This window comes from Sinocyclocheilus rhinocerous, unplaced genomic scaffold (genome assembly GCF_001515625.1).
Source record: "Sinocyclocheilus rhinocerous isolate Xijiao unplaced genomic scaffold, SAMN03320098_v1.1 scaffold1238, whole genome shotgun sequence".
NCBI classification, from domain to species: Eukaryota; Metazoa; Chordata; class Actinopteri; order Cypriniformes; family Cyprinidae; genus Sinocyclocheilus; species Sinocyclocheilus rhinocerous.
Window position 1 is genome coordinate 930,234 of NW_015662954.1, and position 27,418 is coordinate 957,651.

Sequence of the window (27,418 nt, forward strand, 5' to 3'; positions counted from 1 at the left end):
GAAGTGTTTCACATCATTGACCAATCAGAAGTCAGGACCGACAAGAATGTGTTTTATGTTTTACAAAATTATAACGATTTAATTATGTAACCTACGATTGATTCATTTATTTTAATCTGAAAGCCTGCAGTTGAACTTGAAAATATCAGATATTTTGGTAGGCTATTTAAATGCCATGATTAGCCTACATTTTAGGTTCAGGGAACAGTTTCTACTAGCAGCATCAATTTATAAGTAAACCCCTATTCTTGTTTTTTGCTTTTATTCGGTTTAACCAAACCAGTTTATTTGTGAATTTATTCTTTCTGTAGCTTGTTAATACATCCAATGGCGTGTTTGAATCAAACAGAGGTGCATTTTTCTGGAGTCTAGTAGTCTGTAATCTTGAAATTGTAGAGGAAGGGTCACTCTATTAGGAGCTTCAATTATGTGTCATTTATTGTCAAATCATAAGGGGGAGTCTTATAAGAGAATGCAGACCACCAACATTTGGAACAATGGTATGGTGAGCGCATCTGATTGGCTGAGAAGAAAGCCAGGCTGCACGCTTCTTCTAATGGAAGAACCAATCACGGTTCATGCTTTGACACTAAACGCTTTTACTGCACTACCCGCTGGTAAGTGGCAATATGCTCTTTCATATAAAATTAACAAGACTGTAGAAACGCGGGAAAGGCGAAAACAGGGGTAGATGCAGGTTAGCGGCTAAGCGTGAAAAAGCGGGCCGTGTAAAACGAGATTGTTTTCATCTGAAAATGACACTTGTCTTATGTATGTTTTTGATTTTTTGTTTTTGTCCCCCCCCCCGCCTTTTTTACAAGGCTATTCATGCCTTTCCATAATGTCGTGCGGGGCATTTTAATGTGGCGACAATTTATGGAAGGTTCTAGTGAATGGATGCTTGTGAAGCTGCCAAATAATGGGCCGTCGCTCACATATAACACACAGTGCCGCATTTGATTTAACCAGGAAGCCGTAAAGTGTTTTTCTTTTTTAACCGTTTTCTCTCTTTGTACTACTAGCCTGAAGCTCAGCGTGACTTCTAAACGTCTCTCAGATTTTCCGTATTCAAGCCTTGTGTAAATGATTTATGCGTCATTTAAATACATGCAAATGAGATTTCACCCCTCCCTGGTACCTATGGCAACGTCTGTGTTCTGTGGAAACGGCGGGATTGGCAAGAAAACAAGCAGTTTGGAAGTTTAATGTGGCGACAATTTATGGAAGGTTCTAGTGAATGGATGCTTGTGAAGCTGCCAAATAATGGGCCGTCGCTCACATATAACACACAGTGCCGCATTTGATTTAACCAGGAAGCCGTAAAGTGTTTTTCTTTTTTAACCGTTTTCTCTCTTTGTACTACTAGCCTGAAGCTCAGCGTGACTTCTAAACGTCTCTCAGATTTTCCGTATTCAAGCCTTGTGTAAATGATTTATGCGTCATTTAAATACATGCAAATGAGATTTCACCCATCCCTGGTACCTATGGCAACGTCTGTGTTCTGTGGAAACGGCGGGATTGGCAAGAAAACAAGCAGCTTGGAAGTTTAGGACAGACGGAAGTTTCTCATCCAACTTCCACCCACTGAGCTGATTAATTAACAGGCGTCAGGAGAAGGTGATGTGGCACTATCACTCACAACTGAGGGGCACGAATAATTCAAGATAAACTTTACGATTCGACACACAATCTCACAATATCTGGAGATGGCAGAACTAAAGAATAATAATAAATATTTTGGAGATTTATTTATTTATTTTTTTTAATTTTGCTTTAATAAAATAATATTTATCATATTTGTTTAAACAAAACAAATGTTTTTATTTTTTTTTATTTTGCTTTGATAAAAATCATAATCGTATAAATGTAGATATTATTACGTAAATAAACGTATTACGATATTAAGTAAATAAATGTATTAATATTATTTATTTTATTTTATTTTTTGTTTGTGTCGTCAGCCTTATAATCAAAAATCATGCTGATTTTATTTAGCCTAACTTACATTGACCCTACAACAAACTTGAATGTTGAATACAAAACTCTGTTATATAAACACACCACTGTAATTTTTTACAATGTATTTCAGTTAAAGGGCACATACATTGTTCTGTCAAGGTCAAGTTCAGGCCCGAATAAAATCAGGGTTTTGCCAACCCTTTAAATTACTTTATTATACTGCCACCTAGTGGCAATGGCTAAACTGACTATCATATAATGTGTCCCGTGCCCTCCTAGAGCCTGTAAGTCTGTCCCTCACAGCGTCGTTTTCATCCGTGTTAAATTCACAATGGCGTCTAACCCGATTAAGGTTATTAGGCTACTTAAACTGTGATATTGTAAGATCTCAGATTTAGTTACAAATTAGATGAGCATTTTTACAACTACAATAATTTATTAGAGTCTTTGCTATGTCTTTGCTGATCAATGTAAGGATACCTTACACTTTGCTTCCCCCTAGTGGTGTGAAAGAAGGACGTCATCTCTTTAAGAAAACGTCCCGAGTAAAATCTTTGATGTATCTTCGATTCCCCCCCTCTACAATTTACGACTTATTAAAGCAAATATAAATAGCTTAACTAAAGTAGGAATCGTGGTTGCACATTTTGCTTGTTTCCAATGGCATAATGTTTTTCGCATTACACATTCCCAAAAAACAATTCTGTTTTAATTATTAGTACTAATTATTATGAACAGAAATATTGTATTATTTATTTGATTCATATTACAGTAATATAAATTATTATAAAATAAATATATTTAATTATTTATTACTTCATTGTTTATTAATTGACTTGTTTGACGATTTGTTTTGTATTAAAAGACTCGTTGTTAAACTTTTATTTTATTAATATGTCACCCTATATATAGGCTAATGTGAACCAAGCATTTAGGCATCCTTTAATAACTACCATCCCATTAAAAGAGAACCTTTCAATTGATGTTTAAGATTATTACGGCCATCTATTTCCAGGTTAATGGTCACCATTCACTTTAAAACTGCCAGTGGTGGATGAAGTACACAAATCAAGTACTTGAGTAAAAGTACAGATACGTATAATAAAATATTACTCCAGTAAAAGTTAAAGTATTCCTTTTTCAATTTTACTCGAGTGAAAGTACAAAAGTACTCGATTTTTTATGTACTTAAGTAAAAAGGTACTGATAGCTAGATTTTTTATGCAATTTTATATAGGCTCCTTAATGTAATTCGGTTCTTACTTGTGAATTCAGTTCACTGGAGACTCGCACTAAACGGTTCATTTGAATCAGTGAGTTGTCGACTCGAGAACAGCTGCAATCGGTTCATTCTAATTCGTCAATGAATCGTTTGGTGCGATTTGCGAACCGATTTAAAAGGTTCATTGAAAAGAATCAGTTCGTTCTTGAATCAGACACCGCTTCTGCGTCCCAGAGCACGTGATAGCTATATTATAAGGAGTAACGATATGTTTTATGAAATGTAGTGAAGTAAAAAGTACGATCTTATGCTTTGGAATGTAGTGAAGTAAAAGTAAAAGTTACTCAAAACAAAACTACTCCAGTAAAGTACAGATACTTGAGAAATGTACTTAAGTAGGCTACAGTAACGAAATAAAACTACTCCGTTACTGTCCACCACTGAAAACTGCAATTAAGATTTTAACTCATCTCTCTTGTGTTACTTATGAAATTGCATGTTTAATCATGTTTAATCATAGTTACATTTTAATTGTATTTATATAGGCCTAATTATATCTTAGAATACAGCTACGTTTGTATAGTAATCAATATAAAGTGTTGGATATAGTTAAATAGTATTGATTGCTATTTATTAACTGAATTAGTTATACTTATTTTCGGAAATGTAATTTATATATCTTGTAATGCAACATAATATATATCCTTTGACACTGAAATATCAGGTTGTACATAAAAATATGAGCTGTCATACCTCAAAACAACCAACAGATGTCACAAACCTGCTTGACTGCATAATTTTATAGGCCAGTGGATTCTTTTTATTATTATTATTGTTGTTATTATAACAATATAACATCTTATGAAGGCTACCCACAGTATATATATGACCGTTTTACTTCATGCTAAAATAAAACATGGGGAATTAAATTAATTAAACTAGGGAAATCATTTTGGATGTTGTCGTACTATGAAACCACATGTAAAAACAGCCTAAGATTTAGTTTAATTCCAAACCACAGCTAAAAGAACGACATGAAAGTTAAGTAAAGAACTTGTAAAAACCCTTCTAAAACTTTTCAAATGGATTTTAATACCCTATTTATACGTTTCTACTATCTTTTAAATACATGTAATATGTTTGTACTACTGAAAATACATATAAAGTGTGCTTCGGAAAACATTACGACGTCTCCCTATTTCCGTTTGCCGGTGTCCTGCTTCCGGTATGTCTAAAAATCATTTTTGACATACGCACAGTGAACTTGAGGTGTCAGAGTTTAACATGAGCTCCGGTTCGACATGGGCTGTATCGGGTTGCTACAACAACAAAAAAAACTGAAGAGTTTTCAAGAAAATATCTGTGTAGAACATCAAAAAATCAGGAATGAATGTCCGTGCCCTGCGCCCTATGCCTTACACTGTGTGGCGTCGAAAGATGAGAGAAAACAGGCTTGGCTTGCGGCTTTGAAATTAAAAAATCCTCCGAAAAGAGTTTACGTGTGTTCGTTTCATTTCGTCGATAAAAAGCCCACAGAGCTGCATCCGGATCCCGAGCTCTACCTGGGTCATAACTGCCCTCTTCAAGGCAGACGGAAACAACTTCAGGAAACTGACGGACTTGGTATGTTTATGGAATTCAATCATTTCTACATGATTTATAAGATATAAAACATTATTTATAAGACATAAGAGCAACGAGTTTAGTTAGAGCCGATGTTGTGTAATATTCGGTTCCCGTGAAAAACTGTTCCAATGGGCGGGGTTAGTACGAATATTCATAGATTCGTTCCGCGGTGGGCGTGGCCTTTTGAACTACAAACAAGCGAATGGAAAGGATTGTGTTGTCTGTTCTTCAGCTCTTGTGTGATGAATTATTTTGAAAAGGTAATAAAGCCGAATGTTCATACGCCCGCACATGCGAAACAATAAGCATTTTAGCCTATGTGAATAACATAAACAGCTGTACATCTAAATGGGGCGTATGAACATTCGGCTTTATTACCTTTTCAAAATAATTCATCACACAAGAGCTGAAGAACAGACAACACAATCCTTTCCATTCGCTTGTTTGTAGTTCAAAAGGCCACGCCCACCGCGGAACGAATCTATGAATATTCGTACTAACCCCGCCCATTGGAACAGTTTTTCACGGGAACCGAATATTACACAACATCAGCTTTGCGTAGACGACGTTGCAACGTGGTTTCTGTTACTTTTCTCAGCGCTCTTCAGGATGGACCAATCACAGTCGTTTGTGATTACAGAAAAAGGTTTTAAGAAAATTATTTTCTTGATATTTGTGCAAAAGGCTTACAATTTCACGTCGGCTACTAGTATTTGAAATTGAATATATTTAAAAGATTATACTATTTAGTATACACATGCTCCCTTGATTGAAACGCAATAGAGAATTCACATTTATGAGCCATAGAGCGCCCCCTGGTGTAATATAACTTTTAGCCCCGCAGTTTTGAAAGAGAGAGACATCAATAAAACAAGATAATAATAGTTGGCAATTTATAGGATGAAGTCGGGTAAAATTGACCAGATTATGTTGGAGCGTTCTAGAATTTTGTTTAAGATTCAAATATGTAAATCACTGTACATTACTTTAAAACTTTTGCCACTACTGTACTGGAAATGTAGCAGCAGCTTTGATTTCCCTGAGTTTGGTAAGTTGGGTAGAGATGCAAAACGTAAAATGAGTGTCTTGCCATGGTAATTGGTCATTTTAAATGACAATATTTATATTCATACGAAATAAAATCTTTTCAAAATGACGTTTTTTTTTTTTGGGATAATGTAAAATGAATGTAAATTTTCTGCAAATGTTTTTTGCAACCTGTATTTGATCAGGTAAGTAACTTAAAATCCAGAAGAGGAAATGATGGTACAATTGACATTTAAGCTGTATTTTATTAATTGAACGATTTGTATGCGTGTGTGTGTGTTTTTTTTTCTTTCAATAATTTAAATTTGTATGTAACAATTTATTTAAATATTTCTGCATTTTTAATGATTTCATTTTGAGTAATTTGGCTCTCTTTAATTGAAATAATCCAGTTATTTAATCGTTCTCTTTGATTTTACAATTTTATAGTCATTAATTTTTTTTTTTGTAATTTAATAGCCCATGAAATAAATTAACATTTTGTGTTGCCTGACCATTACCATTAATAACCAAAAATTATATTGACATCTTTCCCTTTACAAAAATGTACAGTGTGAGGTATTTTAAAGGACAGTAGCAACATTACCTATGGTAACTATTGTATTTAGTCTGAAACTATGGTTTCCATAGTAAATATTTGTGAAATTAAATCGTTAGGAGGATGCTCTTCCTCATGTAAATCTCCTCTTGATGTGGGCCAGTGCTCAGTGCGCATGCGCGGTTCGGTGACTCGGGTCCATGTGTAGGCAGCGAGGAAGGATCTTTATTTGGCGACCGGAGCGGCAGCGGGCAGGGCAGATAGACAGAGGGGGGTCCCCGGGATAGTTTTACACCAAAAATACTCGGGTAAATAACAACAACTACACGCGTGGAGGGCCCTCGGAAGACCAGTAAGCGTTTCATCTGGTCAGTAAGTTCCTACAAAGAGAGATTGAGTGATAACTGGACGTTTTCAGAGTGTTTTGACTTCACATTAGCTTAGCTAGCAACTGGACTGTTGAGTTAAACAGAGGATTTACAAACTTAACCATCCGTTTCATCAAATAGATTTGACAGGTTCCAACTAACTCTTTCGATACCGATACAGTGCGATGTAATAATTAACTTTAGAGAAGAAACTTGTCAATTGTTTTCAGTTTGGGGAAAATAAACTAGTCATTTAGCTCGCCTGCTAATTGGAGTTGATGAGTTAGTCAGCATTAGCTGATGTTAGCCGGGTTAGCTAACTAGTTTTGCTTCCTCAGCATTAAACTCACCGGGCTTTATTTATTTAAGAGTTGGTTTGTTGCCACTGAGCTTTACTAAGCGCAAACTCCTTTTTAAACACAAGAAGTTAGGAAATGTTGGATTCTGTCTTTAGATCATCTGACAGATAATTGTGTTTTATGGGCATTGGGTTGTATTGGAGTAATGCATAGAAATGTTAACAGTTTCAGGGTTGTGGGTAGTTAAATTGACCCATTTCGTCTTATATTCACCCAAATTCGTGGTCACATTTATTTTAGCACTTGAACAGTCCAGTGAAACACAATTCTTTTTTTTAAAGTTTATTAGTTATGAACATGTGTTTAATACCTGCTCACAATTGTAATTAGTAGGAAACCACAGAGTTGAAATTGCTTAGTTGGTCAGTAAGACCCAAGAAAGTTAAACAATAAAGTAAAATAAAAAAATTTTACTCTAAGGCAATTTAACTTTCACTTTATTTCATTTAACAATCCATTGAAATATGTAATATTTTAATGTGAATCAATCAGTTACTTCATCAAAATGAGTCTCTGGGTTTCCCACTGGTTACAGTTGTATGTGTTTACATCATGACTTATACGTTTACATCATAATAATGTAAAAAAAAAAAAGACACTTTAAATATTATGTGCACCAATTATGATGGTGGTATCTCTATTATGACATGTTTTACATTCTTCCGGGTCATGTGATATTTACAGCAGCCATGTAAAAGTGTTCATGTGAAACCAAGACACAGTCTGAACTTTCATTTACAGTGAGCCCTGTATTTAGACATTTCAGTGGGTTTAAAAGGGTTAACGATAAAGAGTTATTCTGCTTATTGTGGTCATAGGTTCCATCCCAGTAACAGTTAAAAAATTTGGCATGGTTCCTGGTGTTACATTTGTGACTAGTAACATATAAGTCGTCAGTTCAGAGGTTGAGGCCAAGGGCAGAGTTCAAAGTTTCGCTAGTTTAGGCTAGTTGTCCTGCAGTTGATATGTATAATATCAGAATGTGATGTCATAAGTGGTATGCATTACAATATATAGCCTATACACATTCAAAGGTTTGGGGTAAGTTTTTTTGTTAAAGAATTATTTGTAGTAAGGATGCATGTAATTGATCAAAAGTGACAGTAAATACATGTATAATGTCACAAAGGATTTCTATTTCAAATAAATGCTATTGAACAAAGAATCCAGAAAAGATTTCAAAAGCGAATCAGCGTATTAGAATGATTTCTGAAGGATCACGTAGCACTGAATGACGCAGAAAATTCAGATTTGCATCAGAAGAATAAATTGCAGTTTAAAAATATTAAAACAGAAAACGGTTGTTTTAAATTGTAATGATGTTTCACAATATTACTGTATTTTTGATCAAATGAATGCAGCCTTGAGCATAAACAACCACTGTATTGTGTAATTGGCAAATTGCATGAGTAACAAGTATGTTGCGTCAATTACCCAAGTAAGTGCGTAATTGTTTTGTAATTATGTTCTGTTCTGGTTAATATTGCTCTTATGTTTGAACCCACTGAAAGTCCACAAACTGACCTGAGATGAATTTAGCATCTGTGTTGCTCATGAAATGCAAGTTGTTTCAATTCTGAGACTTTGGACTTGTAACTGACCGTCCACTGTTTGTCAACTGTGATTATGCATGATATCACAATCCTGCTGAAATTCTTGAGCCGTTTCTCATGGTGGAGCAGAGGTGTAGTTCAAGGTTGGTCTGCATGGGTGTGGTGGCTTAAGTTGTTTTGTCTGAAGGATGACTTGAGTGGCTTTTTGTAAATAAATTGGGTGGGACCAACTTGGTGTCACAAGAAACCACCAAGTATAATCATAGTACATAATAAAACACTTGCAAATGCTTGGATTTTGGTCCTACAACCAATAATATCCCAATATGTCATGTCAGTATGTGCCGGGTGTTGTCGAATCCTGGCGTACCATGTTGAGTGTCTATTAGGCAACCAGCTAAGCCACTTGGCACCTCTCAAGTGAGTTGCAACGGGCATGTCTCTCTGAATTTCATGCCACGCCAAGGACAAGCCTGAAGACCAGCTGTGTGCTCCATAAGAGATTTGTTGAACAATAATAGTTTTGTAGCTAAGTATATTTAGCAGAAATGAGGGCTGGATGTCGTATTTGGGATTTTTAGAGATCTGTTCATCTGCACCTGAGAAACACACCAGAGCTGCTGTATCTGAGATGGTGGCCGGTGGTAAACAGGAAGGGCTGGAGACTGACACATGGCCACTGCAATCTAGCGAGATCTTTTTACTGTTCGATCTCAACTTCCTGATAGTGTCTGATGAGGAAAGCCAGGGGAAGAATGCGTCTAAAATGAAGGGCACAGCGTCGTGTTTTTTGTTTTGTTTTGAAAGACGCTTCTGTTTTGGCTGTAGACCAAAAGTATATGCCATTGTATTGGAGTTAAGAGTGTTTCACTTTCAGCTGACTGTCATTATCAGTAAGGTGTGGTTTTGTGTAGGGGTATCCTGCCAGATAATAAAACGCTTATTGGTTCTACTGGCTTCATAAAAACTTAAATACTTATGAAATAGTAAATAGATCTGAATAGATTGTTTTGGTTATGTAGAAATTAAAATTTTATATACTGACCAATGACAGTGGTTTGGTCATGCAGGAATTAGGTTACCTTTAAAAAGAAAAGTTGGTGTAAAAATCCATTTCTAAAAAAAATGCTGCATCCTTAATTTAGTAGACTTAATAGGAAAGTTCACCCAAAAATCATGCCATGTCAAATTTTCATTTACCCTCAAGTTGGTCTAAACCTGTTTCTTCTGTTGAAAGCAAAAAAAGATATTTTGAAGAATGTTGGTAACCAAACAGTTAATTGTAGCCATTGACTTACATAGTATGAAAAAAAAACGTAAAAATATAAAATTTTTGTATGAACTATACCTTAAATACTTAATATTAGTTAATATTTTGTAATATTTAAACAATTTTTTAAACAAATTTTAATTCCCAACATGTAAGTGTAATTATAGGCTAAATATGAAGAACTTAAGTTTTGCTTCTCATTCTGTTCATTTAGTTTTATTATAGGCAAGGTAAGTAGTAGTGCCTGTGATACTAGTAAAACACTCTGTGACTATAAAATAAGGCCGGCCAATTTAAGTTCTTGAAGTTTAATTTGCAATCATGATCGGAGGAGAAAAATTGTTATCTTGAGTAATAAACTGCATATTTATGCTTCAGACATGTCGTTTTTCACCAGTGCATTGAGTTGTGTAGGAAGGTGGCTTGTGACGAACCAAGAAGCTAATTCTGTGCTTTTCTAGAGTTTCTCCAGCAGTATTTTCCACTGTGTGTTAAAGCTGGACTTTGCTGACGCGGCAACTCTGGAACTCTCTGTGTGCCGTAGTGACATGAATACACCGTTAAGGTATTCATCCAGGAGCGAAGACTTATGGGTCCTCGCACACCTCGGAGACATTGGGGCTTATTTGTTTTTCCTATATGTGCATTTTGCCCCAGTATAGAAGAAATATCTCTTAACAATTGTGGTCCTAGATATGGCTCGGGCCTGTCTTTCAATGTAAGTCTGGGTCTTATTGTCCGCCATGTGCAAATAGTAAATCTGATCACTTGGAAAACTAATAGCACACCTCTCCTCAACAAGCCGCATGATTTGTGGTACTGTACAATGATCGCCACAAATTAGTAAATTAATATGTAGTTGTGAAGTACAGAATCATATCTGAGGGAATACGCTTCAGTAGGCTATTTGATTAAAATGGCATGCAGAACCAGGCCGATCCACTTGTTTCCCCTATCAGTTCTTGTAGATCTGGCTCTCGGCCTGACAGACCAGAGAGATTAACTGCAGAATCCGGCTGCCATTCAAAATAAGTGCTTCAATCTAAATTAAGTCCTCAGCCGATTAGTTAAGTTTGACAACAGGATTATGAAGGTGAACTGTCTGTATAGATTTGTTCATACATACTGAATTTGTAACAATTGAATACCTCTTATAGACCTAAGATTGTTTGAATATGTCTTGTTGCGTAGTTAAATGGTCAGGCATGTGATCTTTACAGCTTTTCCAAGAAGGTTTTACTGTGTTTTAGCAAGCTAATTAAACTATGCAATATAATTAGGCTGGTTTGCATTCATCCAATGAAATCAAAATGAAAACTATTTACTTTGTTAGTGCACATTCCTAGTCTTGTGATAAACAATTAATCCATGTAAGTTATGAAAAAAATTGTTTGTCTTGGTAATCTTTAATTAAAATCTGGAAATTTGCTTCCATTCTGAAATTGCATTTCTTCTCTGATGATGTCAATTTGACACCTTGGGCAGAGAATCCTTAGCCACCCCCCTCCAACTGTTAGTTTACAGTGAGCGACTTCCGGTTCACGTGGACTTTAAAGAGGGATTTGCTGTCTTTTAGCATGCTAATTAAGGGGGCGTTTACACAACAATGTTTTCTATTAAAAACGGAAAACATTTTATGCGTTTTGGCTGTTCATTTACACGACAATTGTTTTTTGGGTGCCTGAAAATGCACATTTTTGAAAACATATCTCAAAGTGCAAGTCTCTGTAAACTGCAAAATAAAAAATGATGTCTTGCTTATGTGTATTTAGGGATATGCCGGTATCAAATTTTCATGTTGCGATTAATTGCTAATGCTTTTATTACGGTATACGGTATTATCACGATATTGAAATTAAGTTTTTAAAAAGTGCTGTCATAATACAGTATAACAGGTTTAATAACTTTTTTCTTGTGTATTACATATTTAGTCTATAGGTATGTGCACGGCCATGTAGTGTTTCTTTACAAAGTGACATCACCAAATAGCTGGCATGCATAATACAGTGTTTTAAGTCGTTTTTGACAATGTCGGATCATTTTTGACAATGTTGTCTTCTTTATGCAAATCTTTTCAAAACACAAAAAAACTTCAATTTTTAGTACATGGTGGTCATGTAAACATACCCTAATGGTGTGTGCACCCAAAAAAGCAAATTTAATTATTTGTGCGAGTAAATTACATACAAAGTCAATGCAAAAACGCTAATTTTCATTATTCGTCTCAATCGTGTATTCTGCGCAATTAAAATTTTTTTTTAACTAGAACTGAAAATTCGTATGACACGTTGTCACACAAGCCAATCAGCGAAGAGCTTATTGACACGTCAGTTTTGACACATCTGGTTGTATCAGAAAAGTGTTTTTATGTTTTTATTTGCGCGAGTGATGCGAAAAACATCCCGCAAATAACGAGCAAGTAACGAGATGCAGATATTCACTATGCTTTTGGTGTGCACACACCATAAGATGGTAAAGAATTTGAAAGAATTTTTAAGAGGTTGTTGTTTCTAACATTCAACACCATTTTAAAAATGTAACATTCGTACTGGCTAAAACGACAGTTGCTTGAATGTGTTTGGCTATAGCAACAGGATGAATTTAAACATGCAACTTTTTTGTTTGTCATTTGTGATTGCAAATGGATGTTTTTTTTAACAAAAAAAACAAAAACAAAACAAAAAAACATCTGTTTGAATGGCTATAGCAGTCGAGCTTTAAAAGAGATGTAACATCAAACGTGACTTCTGAAATGGTTTTAGCATGCTAATTGACCCACAGCACTAAAAATAAAATAAAAAAATACAAGTTGACCTCACTAATCAACAAGTCGTATGTGGTGACCGTCTCTAGTAATTACTGTAAATTAAACGCACTTTGGTGCTGCCCCGTTGTTGGTTATTCTTATCTACCAATTTGACTATAACTGATCTGAAGGCCGGTGTAGTATAAGTGTGTGCGTCAGTGTACATTTGCACTCTAGTCTGTTTGAGATCACAGTGGGGGATGGGTAGATGTGCGTGCATGCGTATTTGTGTGTGTGTGTGTGGAGAGGGGGTGGCTGCTCGCGACTGTTCTTACAGCACAAGTTATTCTTTGTGCCCACGTGAAAACCAATCGCTGTACCTTCTTTCTGTGTCGTCCTGTTGCTAGGGGGCACACCAGGTGGATCTTCTGGCAGATACAGGGTTAACGACGTCCATTTTGTTAGGTAACACCCTCGTGGCCTGATCTGCCTGTGGTGTTAAAATGGCAGGGCTTAACCCTTGATATGCAGGACTGGAGCCTGCAGGGGCACCTTTGACTCAACCCTCTTGGCAGCCACTTCGTCATTGTTGGATGACAAGACGTGCTGGTTGTGAGAGATCCAGAGGTACATCTGTAGCACGTTAGACTCTGCGAACTTACCTGGAACTTTGTTTTTCAGTGCTTATCATCTGACTGGTTTCAGAAATGTGTTGGTGACGCAATCAGGAAGTCCTTCTGACCTGGACAAGCTCAGTTAAAGCGACTCTACTGTCCTTCTCAGGAAACACTTAGACAATAGTCCAGTGCAGTGTGACCTGTGTCTCGGTTCTCATCTCTGTTTGAGGTGACTTGTGCGAAATCGGTGGTTTTTGCTAACTCGAGTTATTGATATTACTCATATTTGGAGTTTTTCAAAACCCCTACCACAAAGTGTTAAACTTTGAATTATAACTCATTCAGCAGAAAGTCATATACTTGGGTTCTTTTTTTTACTTGGGCCTGTAAGTAACCACTTCGCAATGCATTGCAGCCACTAGCATCATGGCGGTGATTTTGACATGGATAAGGCACCAGTTATTAATGTTTGGCAACACATGGATTTGATTGTTTTTTTGTTTTTATTTGCAAAGTTGGCAATAAACTTTGAATAAACATTTATTCATTCAATTCAATTTGATATTCAATTAAAAGTAATTTGATAAGGATTCAGTAATGCTTTAAAGGATTCAATAAGGCTTTTTCTTGCTCAGTTGCTCAGCAACTTGGTTTGCCAACATTTTTACTGTAAATATTTTATAAACACACATTTTCATACATCATTTATTTTTAATTGTTTTGATTTCTTTTAAAATGTAAATTTGAATTTAAATAATATATTTTCTTTTTTAGTGTATAATTTTTTACATTATTATTTTAAATTATATATTTTATATTAAATATTTGTTATATTTTTTCCATATATTTGTGTTAATGAAAATTATTTTTTCTTTATAAAGAAAATATTTTTTTGGTTTAAATATATCACTGTATATTTACATTTGTAAAATCAAAAAACAGTCCCATTTTAATTTTAGAATTTTTATTTATTATTAATTTTTACATGATATATTCCTGTACAAAGAAAATTTCCAATAATAGCATACATTGGCAAAACATTACTGATTGGTTAATAATTTGCAAGGCATTCTTATTGATGCTATTACAATTCATTCTTGCCATTTCAACTCTTCAAATCTCATTTGTCGATCTGCTACACAATTTTTCCTAGTGGACAAGTTTAAAAAAAAGTCCATAAGCAGAACTTGAAAATCAGATGTTCAAGTTTGCACTCGGTCAAGTGACCATCCCGTCTGTCCCGGGCCAGCGGGTCGTCCTTATTTTTGAGCAGCTGAACGTACCGATCCAGTTTGGGTTGTATTGCCACCATGCTGTGTTGTTGTGCAGCTCTAGCGATGCCTCCTATTGTCTTGCTCGATCTGCGCCCTAAGGGAGGTCATTACATCAGACGACTCTTCTTCATCAGGCCCCGTGAGGATAGTCACTGCACTCCCAGCTCGCCGCGGCGTGGCATGAACAGACATGTTTTCACACAGCTGAGACAATCAAATACACCGTGTCGTGCTGCTGTTGGCGCTTTATTGCATGCAGACGTCACCAAGATTTGAGTATTTCTCTAGTGGAATTGTTAGTAAACAAACAACTGCTCGACCTCGATGTAGCATGTGGTTTAAATGACATCACAATCTCAATCTGATTAGCACCACCCAAACACTGATGTAAATAATCTTCTGCAATATGTTTGTTGTTATTAAAATATTAATCTTCCTGCTTTGCGTCACACTGTGGTCCGTTTGAAGCTTCGAAATTGATATGAAAGGGAAAAAACGAGTTGATTCTTTTAAAAAGGGTTTGGGTTCATCGTATCGAACCCTGTTGTTGAGGCATGAGTGGTGCACAGATCTGATGCCATCCACTTCCCATGAGGCTTTGCAAGCCACGTGTCTTGCAGACAAGCATCCATTTCCTAACCAGAACAAGTGGCTTGTGTATGACTAAACTAGTCACTCGGTGTGAAAACATGGCAGTCCTGTTCTCAGTATGACATTAACTGGTGATGCAACGTTTCTTAGTTGGAGATGATTTGTGAAACTGAATGTTAAATGTTGTTTATTATCATTTAAGTCCAGCAAAGACATGGACATGTGATTGTGCAATGGACTCTGCTGACTGCATTTCTAACTGTCAGTATACATTGACAGGTTTGGTGACCTACTTTCAAAAGCCCTGTCCAGTCAGTGTTCCTTTACATTGACAATTATATCTGACCCCACCAAAAAATGTCCAGAAGTTGATGTAAACATCAGAATGGTTAAGCCAACTATTTAGATAACATAACATAATTTAGATGTGATTCAAAGGGGTATGAATCGTTCAGATGACAGGGATTTGATTCAAAAGCTAGCTGTGAATTATTCAGTTCGATTCGACTAATGTGATAGTTCAGCTAAAAATAATTCTGCCATAATTTACTATTTATTATAAACCTGAATGAGTTTTTTTCTTCTGTTGGACACAAAAGAAGATATTTTCAAGAATGTTGGCAACCAAACAGTTGCTGGTAGCCTTGGACTTCCATAGTATTTCCCCCCCCCCCATTTGGGTGAACTATCACTCTAAGTTTGTTCCATTTGATTCAGTATTTTTAAAATGCATTAATAGGATACTTTCACTAGTATATCTTTCAAACTACTTTCTGACTGTTTATTTAACCAAAAAGCAGTTACTTCAAAAATCTATTTCAGTACATCAATAATAAAATGTAATCAGTAGTCTTCAGAAATCATTCTAACATGATGATTTGGTGTTCAAGAAAAATGTCTTATTATCATCAGTGTTAAAAACAGTTGTTCTGCTTAATGTTTTTGTGGAAACCTTGATACCTTTTTTTCAGGATTCTGGTGATCAGAAAGTTCAAAAGAACAGCATTTATTTAAAATAGAAATCTTTTGGAACCGGAATGTCTTTACTGTCACTTTTGATCAATTTAATGTATCCGAGCTGAAGTCACCAATTAAACAATGATATAAATACAGTTGCTCGGAGAAAATACAGGTGACCTTTTTTAGTGCAATGAAAACGCTTTATGTAAGTTGTGGCCGTTTATTCAAGTTTCACTCGAGAACACCATGGCATTGTGAGTAAATGTCATTTACTTATGTGATAGTCATTTTACTACAGGTTTATTATGATTTAATTTAAGATTATTCAATAATTATTTGATTAATGGCCAGGGCAAGCAATTGATAATTAAATAGTCATTTAAAGTTGATACATCAAGAAAAATTAGTGTTTTGTTAAGCCTCGTGCACACCGGGACGATTATCGCGCGCGCTTATCGCCAGCGTTTTTCAAGACGTTTTTCGACGCGTCTTTGTGTTCATACCCAAGAGATTTTCGCTGACGATGAGCCGAGTGAACGTGCAAATTCACTCCCTGACATTAGATGGCGCTTAATGAAGAACAGAAATACCCCGGTACACATCGAATCCTATTTGACCTGCAATTCCTCTCCATAACAACTCCCTCTTATCGAGATTTTTGTAGTCACTGTCGCGTTTGTCATAAAGCTCTTTGTGTTCAGACACCAGTGAGACCAGTAGCTCTACATTCATCTTGCCTCGATGCATCTTCTTCGTCTACTTACTTCCTCTTTGTCGTTAGGCAGGGTTACTGCCCAATCGCTACTCAAAACTAGCCCAATCGCGTTTTGAGGGGTTCCCCTGCTAAAATTCGCATTATCGCAATATCATGTTATTGGAGTCACTTCAACTCGCGGACATGAAAAACAACCCGCGGCAACAGTGTTAAAGTAGCCCAATTCCGCTGGCTTGGCAACACTGTCATTAGGTATCAATGTGTGCTTGAGCGCCATCAAGTCGTGTTTTACTGTAACTTCAGCAGCTCCAGGAACGTGAACAAAAGTGCCAATCTCATTGGTCGGCCAGTTTTTAACGCGGCGCGTCAAACCAAAAAAACGAGCCCGAGGCATTTTTTTTTTTTTTAAATAATGCTTTTACGCCTGCCGTTTTGTGCTTCAGTGTGCACACTCACATTGGCACTCTTTGTTTAGTCACGAGGCGTTAAACCTTGGCGATTATCACGCGCGATAATCATTCCGGTGTGCACAAGCCTTTACACCAAAAATAGTTGGTGTTTGATTTTCTTTGAAACCATTTTCACTCAGTGTTTGTAAATTTCACAAATAGTTACAAAAAATAACATTGAATTAAACAAAGTTTTGAAGCTGAAAAACAAATAGTATTCTCTTGCAAAACCTATTCCAATAATCTTTGTTATTTACAACTTAGATTTGATGCTCTTCAGAATCTGTGGTTTCTAGGTTTGGAAAAGCCTTAAAGTCATAATTTTTTTTAAATGATGAATATATGTTTCTACTGTAAAATATTGTATTGCCTATAAGTTGTGAGTGCAGTCTCTAAAAATTAGAGATCGACCAATATATAGATTTACCGATATTTTTCCCGATATTTAAGCATTTTACCATAATCGGATATCGGTTTTGTAATATCGGATTCACCGATAAACGCCGCCATCTTGTGGGCGTTTTGAGAATTGCGGGCAGGATCGCCATTGCAGCGCGTCTGAGGGGAGACGAGACAACAACAACGGCGTGCAGGTACTTGATATAGTTGCTATAGTTAGTAAACTTTATTTAACATAACAGCCATTTATGCACAAATTAGATGCATTATATAAATGCCTGATATGTAGTTTATGCAGCTTGGCTGTAAGAAATAGAGACCAACTCACGGAGCTCATTTGCTATATTTCATATTTGCTCATCATTAGTCTCGTGAAGCCGCTTTTATATTGCTGTTAACTCACCGGGTTGATGCGGTTGATGCTCAGGAAATACTCCAGCACGGCCACCGCACGTAACTTTTAACAAGATTCACTTGTTTAAAACACCCTAAATTGTATTAACATTTACTATATAACCAAGTCCGACTCGAGCCCGTCTTTTTTTTTTTTCCTTTTCTCAAAACAGTTTATACTACTGTTTCAGCTATTAAAATAGTTCAGTTTTGTATGTAATGTCAAAGTGATTAGATTTCGTTTGGTTTTTTTAGTAAGTTAATTTAGAAAAACGCTTGGAGCAGTTTTTTGTTCGTTAAATGTACGTTTTTGTTTTTTTAAAGTAACGACCAAGTCGGTATCGGTTATAAAATATCAATATCGGTCGATCACTACTAAAAATCCTTATCTGACAATCCCAAACAAAAGGGAAAGTGGATCAAACAGTGAATCACATGGACCAAAAGACACTGAAACGTTCTCTTCAGAATCGAGGTTCTCAAATCCTGCAATTCGCATAAGCTTGTTTGGATCAGCATGATCATATGCGCTACTATTGTCTAGTCAGTTGGTTTGACTACCTTTTATTGTTGAGACCACTGTGGCGGTTGTTATTTTGCGAGCAACAAAGGGGCGGACACTTCCTCCTCATCTCTGAAAGACTTGTTTTGGAATGCGTGCGGCCCTTCCCCCCACTGGCAAAACTCCTGTGTCTGTGTGGCCGCATTCGCTGCCAGTCAGTCACTCAAGGGGTTAAAAACCTGCTTCAGTCTCTCGGCTGCGTCCACCGACCGGTTCAAACTGGTTTTCAGGGGAAATGCTTTATGTGTCCCATGGAATCTTGGGAAGGGTCATGTGGAGCCCCAGTGATGTCATGGCAGATGAGAGCAGGCCTGGGTGTTGAGTCAGCTGTCTTGCTATCAGATGGCTGATATCATATGTAAGACAGGTAGGTCGGCACGTCTCGTATGTGCCTTGATGTATCCAAATGATGGATCTGCTTCCTGTAAGTGGCTGTTGGGGCTTGCGTGCATGTTTTAAAGCTCACAGCCTGGCACAGTTTAAGCTTCTTGATTGTATTTCCTGTTTGTGGACTTTGCTTCTGTGGATTGTCTTTTAAGAAGTGCCTATCTGTGGCTTTAAAAATATATCTTTCCTGTACAGGTGCGTTCATCATATACCTGTAGTTCTCAACCAGTGGGTCGTGACCCAAAAAAGGAGCACAGATCTGTTCTGAAACGGTTATGTCAAATGCGAACTCGTTTAGATTTTTTATAAGGAAGGAGAATCTTTTGTCGTGTCGTTGATGTAGGCCACGTGTTCGAACAAACTCTACAGAATAGGCCTATTGGTGCAAATTCGTCTTTGGACTGATTGCATGGCATGCCCTCATCCTCAAAAACTATAAAGAGAACTACACAATGGGAAAGAAAGTACAATCCTGAATATGGGGTCGATGAGATAAACATGGTTTGTGGCACTCAAACTATAAAGAGAAGTCTTGAGTTGTTCAAAAGAAGCAATGGCAGCACATCACAACAAATCATGATTTTTTAAAAGTTATATTTTAGTAGTATTATTTTATTTTAAAATAATGTGTTTTTTTAAATAATTATTTTACTATTTATTATTTATTCTACTTATTTCACCTTTTTTAACAGATTTTTCTTTGCTTTGGTACAATAAACAAACACTTCACAACATCATTATTTTTTAGAAAATGTATTCTTTTTTTAATAGTAATAATTGTTTTATATTATTTTATAAATTCACTAAGTGTAATAATATAATAATAACTTTAAAAAAATGAATTTTTTTTTTTTTTTACACTCTGGTGCTATAAATAGTTTTGATATTGTTTCGGGATGCCAATTGATGTCTAAAGTAAAATCTGGGTCCTTGATATAATATAATGTTGTATTGGTGATGGATCAATATATCTGACCGGTTTTAGACAATTTGATATTACTGGCTTCAGATGATCCCTGTGTGAACCCCACCTAAAACAAACCTGTTTAGGATCTCTACCTTGAATAATTTCCAAAGTCTATCAATTAAGGCAACTATATATGAGAAATATCATTCGAATAGCAGTGTGATATGGCTGTATATCAGCACGGGCTGTGATTCGGCCGTAGACACGAGGCATACATTCTCACCAAAACAAAACTCTTAAAATTACATTCTGTGACACAAAAACAGTATTATTTATAAAATTATAGTGGATTTGGGCGTTTGCCATGACACTCGCTGTGAGAAATAGGCTACTGCAAGCGGAGTGATACAAACAGTGAAACAGTTGGAGTTCTGTTATCACTAGAATATCGCACCGCTGGAAAAAGCTCTCAGCCAATCAGATTCGAGAACCAGAAAGAACTATTATATATATGGCTCTCTGCCTGAATATGCCTGACTCAGTGATATTGTTTTACAGGTGAGAAGATGTCAGAAGACGCAGTGCGTCAGACACGTAGTCAAAAGCGGGCGCTGGAGCGAGATGCCCCTGCTTCGGAGGCCGACTTGAAGAGGGTCAAGCTGGAGAGAGGAATGCTGGGAGCTGTAGATGGACTGAAGACCAGAAGCGAACAGGCCAACAAGGTGGCTAACATCCTGCGGGCCGGGGAGGTGAAGGCCACCATCAAGGTGGAGGTGCAGACCAGCGACGAGCCTGTGGACATGAGCACATCTAAGAGGTAGGTCACAGGCTAAACATAAATGCATATTTTTTTATTCCCAAGCCTCCTTCTAAATGAAATAACTCAATTGTTGATCTTTGGTAGTAGTGACCTGTGAACTGGAGAATTAGCGCGATCTTAGTCCTGCCGGTTCGTTTTTATGTTTGTGTTGAGGGCACTTAACCTCACCTTGCTCCGCTGAGACTTTGTGCTAGTAGCTCTGAATATAAAGCATCTGCTAAATGCAAAGTCAACAAGGTATCAAGTAGATGCAAAGGAGAAGTGCTTGAGCTCACTGTGGTGGTGCTTTTGCTTTGCTGGTTTTAAAAACTTGAGGCTTCGGTTAATTACCATGTGTACGATTCGAGTTTAGCTTAAATTCAATGGTGGTTTTGATTAACAACACTGAAAAATAAAACAATTAGAATGTATTAAATCAGAAACCATGCAGGAACCAAAGCATGTACACTAACTTTCAGATTAAGTTTAGTGCTGCACAGATAAAGGATGAAGTGTATGAGAGATGATGTTTGCATCCACAAAAATCTACATTTACAGTAGCGCTCAATTAAATAACATTAATTCATTAAGTACCATGAACTAAAAACTTTGGCACCATCTATTAATCTAGATTAATCATAAACATACAGACCCATTCAAAAGTTTTTAGTTTTTTTTTTTTGTTTGTTTGTGAAAACTCTACAGTCACCAAGGCTGCATATAATTTGATCAAAAATGCAGTAAGAACAGTGCTATTGTGAGAAATTATTGCAATTTTAAATAACGGTTTTCTGTTTAGATATATTTTAAAATATTCTTTATTTTTGTAATGGTGAAGCTGAATTTTCAGCATCATTACTCCAGTCTTTAGTGTCACACGATCCTTCAGAAATCATTCAAATATGCTGATTTGCATATCAGTGTAATGCATGCATAATAGATAGCATATTTGTAATCTAAATATATATAATTATTATATATTAATTATTGTTTTAGTGTTCGTTCATAATGCATGAAATGATGTTATTTTATGCAACTTTAATTTATTAGTATACGTCGTAATTAACTTTAATGTTAAATTAAGCTGTACTGTAAAGTGTTATTATTTGTCATAATTACACATGGACATTTTTTATTTTCTCTCCGTTCTCCACTATTGCCTCAATAGTAGTAGAAAAAACACAAAACTATATGTTTTGCATCTTTAAAATAAAACTTCCCATGGCATTTGTAGTTTGGTTGCTTAGGCCTGAGCTGTTCTTAGTGGTTTATTGTCAGGTTGCTGTGCAGTTGCTGGGGTGTTCTGGGTGGTTGCTAGTCAAGTGATTCTTTTAAATCGATGATTCTTTCAAATTGATCTTGAAATACAAAAAAATTTTTCAAATGGTGGTTATTTACCTTGACACTTAGTCTCAGAATGTTTGATTGGATGTTAAACTTATTGCATGATAAACTGAAGGCAGTTACTGTTTGTTTGTGAATACATGTAAATAATGTAAAAGACAAACAGAAGTCGTGATGAACCAGAGTGGAGCTCATGATAAAGAACAAAGGAGGTGGCCTGATGCCATGCGGGATGGGGGAGGGGTAGAAAGTTGAGTTGAAAGATGTCACACTCTACAAACACGACTGTCGTATGCTCAACTTTTCCCAAAGACCACACTCAAATATGTGCTTGCTCAGCATGCCAGTTTCCCCTCGAGTGGCACACTGCCCTGCTAGAAGAAAAGAAGAAAGAAGTCCAAAGTGTTTTCTGTTGCACCTGAACCCTGCCTGACTTTGCAAAACGAGGCCTATGTCACAAACTGGTTTGAGCCGGCCGTTGCCATGGTTTCCACACTGGCAGGAACAGTTCAAGAAAAGGGAGGGTGTGAGTCATGTGACCAGAGGGAAATTCTTGCATCATGTGATCTTGTTGGTGCTGGCTAATACACAGGAAGTGATACAAAGTCAATTCTAGTGAAGTTCTGGTTGTGAACGTCATGAGAACCTGCGTTTAGCAGTTTGTGATTCCTGTAAACTTAGGCATGTTGTGTTTTTCAACTGATGCATTTAATTGTTCGGTTTGCTTTTAAGGAAACTCAATTGCTGTCCAGGGATACTTGTTGTTTCTTCCAGCCCATTTACTTGAAAGGGCCATGCTTTCAGAACATTTACCTGACCCTTCTTCCTCATCTTCTGCTGCTTGAAGAAAAGAATACCATACTTTTTGCCATGCTTTTTAGTAGGGCTGGGTAAAAATATCGATATCTCGATATTAATCAATTCTCATTTTTATGGAACAATATCGATTCTTAAATCCCAAGAATCGATTAGTGTAGCCTGTTTTCAGTTAATGGACGGAACGTTGAAGGGCACTTCCCATGCAATATATCGCAATAAGCATTGTGCTTTGGTACTTTTAATATGAAACAAAGTCTCAGATTTTAAATTATGTACGTTGTATTGCAGTATTCAAACAATAAATGCCGTTTTGGCGCTGTTTAATGTGGAGTGACAGATCGCTGTAGCGCCTCAGTTCAACAGACGCGGCAGCGCGAGGCGCACGTGAACTAATCATCTCCTCCACATTAATACCAGCTTCAGCACAAAATAAACATGACTAAACATCCGAAGGTAAGTTAAAAGAAAGAGTACAACTTTACAATCCATATCCTGTCTCATGTAATCGCTCAATCAGTGTTTCAGCCGCGCAAAGACGTCAATAATGGCTAGTAAACATGTAAATGTCATGTAACGTCACATTTACCTTAGAAAAACATTCGGTGACCATAAACTCATTAATCAGACAGAAAAATACTGTAGAGAGGGGCATTTTGCTATATATATGCACCATATAACATATTCATTATAAATTTTACTGTTCTTCAAAGTTTAATTTATGTTTGAATAAATCCATCAAGTTTTTATGACAGCAACCATTTAAATGTTTATATTAGAAAAAAAGTAGAAATATTATTATGTAATTGTAACTTTATTATTTTAAAAACTTCGTTGTGTAATTTTAACAAATCAGTCAATTTTAACTTTCAATATTATAGTAATGTAGTACCAACTGACTCATGTATATTTTAGTTGAGAGATTTTTTTTCCTTGAGAAAATTTGGCATGTACTGTACCTGATATAGATCCAAAATAATCGATATTGAATCGAATCGGTATCGAATCGAATCGCAAGCTTGTGAATGAGAATCGAATCGAGTCGTGACTAGACTTGTGCCGGTATTCGGTAATGCGATATATCACGGTAATGAATATGCACGATATTGTTATCGTGGGCACTTCTAAATACCGTGAATAATTATATATTACAAATTATTCCAAATTTTGAATGCATTTTAAGAATACTTTTCCCATAAACTGGTCAAAATGCACAACACCACTGTATGCTGCGTGAAAGACGCGTGCGCACTCTGATGTAAACAAGTGCGGACGAGAAGCACATGGCGGAACATGTGAGAGACGCTCTGGATGAAAGCGCACTTTCACTCTCTGACAGCAGATGGCGCTAAACTGCAGAAATGATAATAATAATAATATAATAATTCATTTAAATGCAGCCGTTACCCCGGAAACCCTGTAAACAAAGCAGCTGCACTACTTTCTGTTTCTGAATCGTGTTTAAATGATTTAAGCAGTCATTCAGATTTGTGTATTTGCTATGATGTTCATCACAGCGCCAAATACTTAAATATTTAGACTTAATAGGCTATTTATTTTCAAACTTTTTTTTACATTTTAATCTGGACTACAACATGCCCTAGATATTGTTTGAAAGTGTTTTGATTCTTTATTGTTCGGTCACACTTTACATTAGGGCTTCATTAGTTAACATTAGTTAATTCATTAATTAACATAAACTGCCAATGAAAATTCTTCTGAACATTCATTAATCTTAGGTATTCCAATATTTAATAACAGGATGTTAAAATTGAGAGTTGCAGCTGTGTTGTTTAATGAGCTAACATGAACTAAGACTTGTGTTTTTTTAAACAAAGATTAATAACTTCTGTCGCAAATGTAGCTATTGCTCATTGTGAATGTTAATGCATTATCTAAGGTTAACTAATGAGGTCTTATTGTAAAGTGATACCTATTGGTCTTTATAGTTCTTTTGCACTTTAATCTGTGTAAAACTTTTAACTTTATACATTTTTCTGTATTGCTTTATTGCATTTAAATGTTCAGTTATTTTTGTTATAAGAAAAATGTTATTAAACCTGTTATACTGTATTATGACAGCACTTTTTAAAACTAAATTTAAATACCGTGATAATACCGCATACCGTGATAAAAGCATTAGCAATTAATCGCAACATGAAAATTTGATACCGGCATATCTCTAGTCGTGACATTTGTGTCAAAACCCAGCCCTACTTTTTAGGCAATGAATGATACTTCCAAATGTGCAGTTTTTTGTGTACTATTACTTCTTGAGGCAATCACAATTATAAACATTTGGTACAAAGGATCTTCAGCCAAATCTAGGGACCAGAATGACTTGAAGACTTGGGAATAAACTCTTTAGACTCAAAAAACCCTAGCAATGCCCTAACAACCTAGAACAACCACTTTGCAATGCATGAACAACTGTTTTGAGCACCCTAGTATCATGTCAGCAAGCAAACACGGGACATTGCAGTTTTTGTGTGATATTACTTCTTGCGACAATCTGAATTATTATTTTAGCTTAGAAGTAGGGCGGGCGATATGACCAAAATCTTATATCACGATAAAAGTCATTTTATTTCACGGTAACAATATCACAATATAGTTATTTTTGCTTTAACAGGGCTCTAGACTCATTCTTCCCACTGGTTGCTCTTTTGCCACTAACTCTCTCAGTTGGTCACACGAGCACATCATTTGGGCACAGTTTTTATTTATTTTATTTTTGCTGCAACATGGGATTAATCAATGCATGCTGATGAACATTTATCATAGTTTATAGATATATGGTAATGAAAGTGGTTAACATTCAACACGTTCTTTTTCATCTGTAGTATAATTTGTGATTTGAATTTTGTGAAGGGAGTTCCTCTTTTGCTATGTTATAAGCCGGGCTTCGGATGCTTTCGCGATCTTTTTGTCACGTCTTAAAAGAATTGTCTGTTTTGCTTGCATCTGTAATACACCTTTCACTTTTTAAGACTAAAACAAAGATGGATTCATTGTTATTCTTAATTAAAACACACAACAACAATAAAACAGTAGGCTACAATGACAAACTAGCTTACATGCCGTTTATTAAAGGTACAATATGTAATTTTCGCCGCTAGAGGGCGCGTATTCAAAACAAACAAACAAAGACGTAGTTTGATGACGCCGTGACTGAGTGTGGAATCATGGGAGTTATCGTCTTCATCCCCACAGCCGATGCAATCTGACGGGACTCGGACAGAAATCATGTTCATGGATGAGCTAATGATTTATTAACGTCGTAGTTTGAAGCAGGGTGAGGCTGAAAGCCGTCGAAACAAGGCCGCTGAACGAGCGTGACACACGGCTCAAAAGCAGCGGAGCTTTTATTATGCCACAGTCGACCGCTTCCGCTCCTTCCGGTCATGCGTATGTGGGGAAAAGAAAGCAGCGCTGTTTTATCATATTAGATACATTTGAAAGTTCTGTTATAATGCGGTCGTCACCTGTCTAATAAAACGCATAACATATTAAAGCGTCTTTGGTGTTTCCATGTTTTCTACAAAACAAAACCGGAAATCGGTGGTGTATGACATCATTGGCAGTAGGGCTGCACAGCCGTTGTTCACTGACAAGCTGCGCAAAATATGATCGTGGTTTTGCGCAGCTTGTCAGTGAACAACTACTCTGTGTAGTTAATGCTGCTCCATGTGAAAGCCCACACGTGATGGAGATTTACCGCTGATTATAGAACTGGCTTTACTGACAAGATGCGCATTAAATATCGCATGCGATTTATCGTGCAGCCCTAATTGGCAGGCGACGCAATGACCAGGGATGAGCCGCTATTTAAAATTGCTATTTCTCTGGATTTAAACATTCTTCAAAACATTTGGGATAATGTAAGTACACAAGTCAGCAAAATATATAACACTGTTCTAGTGATTTTGTGATATTTTAATAAAAAAATCTTACATATTGTGCCTTTAACAAAAACAAATAAGTTGAGGTATGGCATACACCACATGCTGTATTATATATCGACTAGGGCTGCACGATAAATCGCATGCGATATTTAACGCGCATCTTGTCAGAAAGCCGGTTCTTTAATCAGCGGTAAATCTCCATCACCTGCGTGCTTTCACATTGAGCAGCATTAACCAAATTACAGAACGTTTAGCAAACACTGAGGAATCAAATTAAAAAATTAAAAATTAAAAGAGAGCCTCCATAGCGTAACGCGAGGTAAACAGCAAAGATAACAGGCTTTTCAAAATGAAAAAAAAAAAAAACTAAAACTCGCTGTCGGTGACAGTGCTTGCATGGTTTTTCCCCCCCACAAGAATACCAACATGTTCACCTTCTCTGGTTTAAGAAGCGGTTTTTTACTTTAGCTTGAAAACCATCCATCGTTACCTCAATATTCGCGTCATTTTTGCTTTGCGCTCCTGCTGACGCGGCGAGTATAAACCATGCTCTACTCTCTAAGCGCTGCGCAGTTCAAACGAGTAGCGCGGTTTCGTTATGCTTTCAGTTTC

At 36.4% G+C, this 27,418-nt stretch overlaps 1 protein-coding gene across 5 annotated transcripts in view; it reads left to right on the plus strand.

The window, feature by feature from the left end:
* Window positions 1–597: 597 nt before the first annotated feature.
* LOC107728574 (transcriptional repressor p66-alpha-like) overlaps window positions 598–27,418 on the plus strand; it is a 47,944-nt gene continuing 21,123 nt past the window's right edge. Inside the window, exons 1-2 of one of the 5 annotated variants that reach the window (XM_016538798.1) lie at window positions 598–617; window positions 20,501–20,759. In XM_016538798.1, coding sequence (XP_016394284.1) covers window positions 20,509–20,759 — 251 coding nt within the window. In that variant the 5' untranslated portion in view covers window positions 598–617; window positions 20,501–20,508. Of the gene's footprint in view, window positions 618–4,467; window positions 4,805–6,593; window positions 6,765–18,975; window positions 19,016–20,500; window positions 20,760–27,418 lie in introns of those variants that run through there. The other 4 variants (XM_016538794.1, XM_016538797.1, XM_016538796.1 and 1 more) reach the window with 4 other exon arrangements.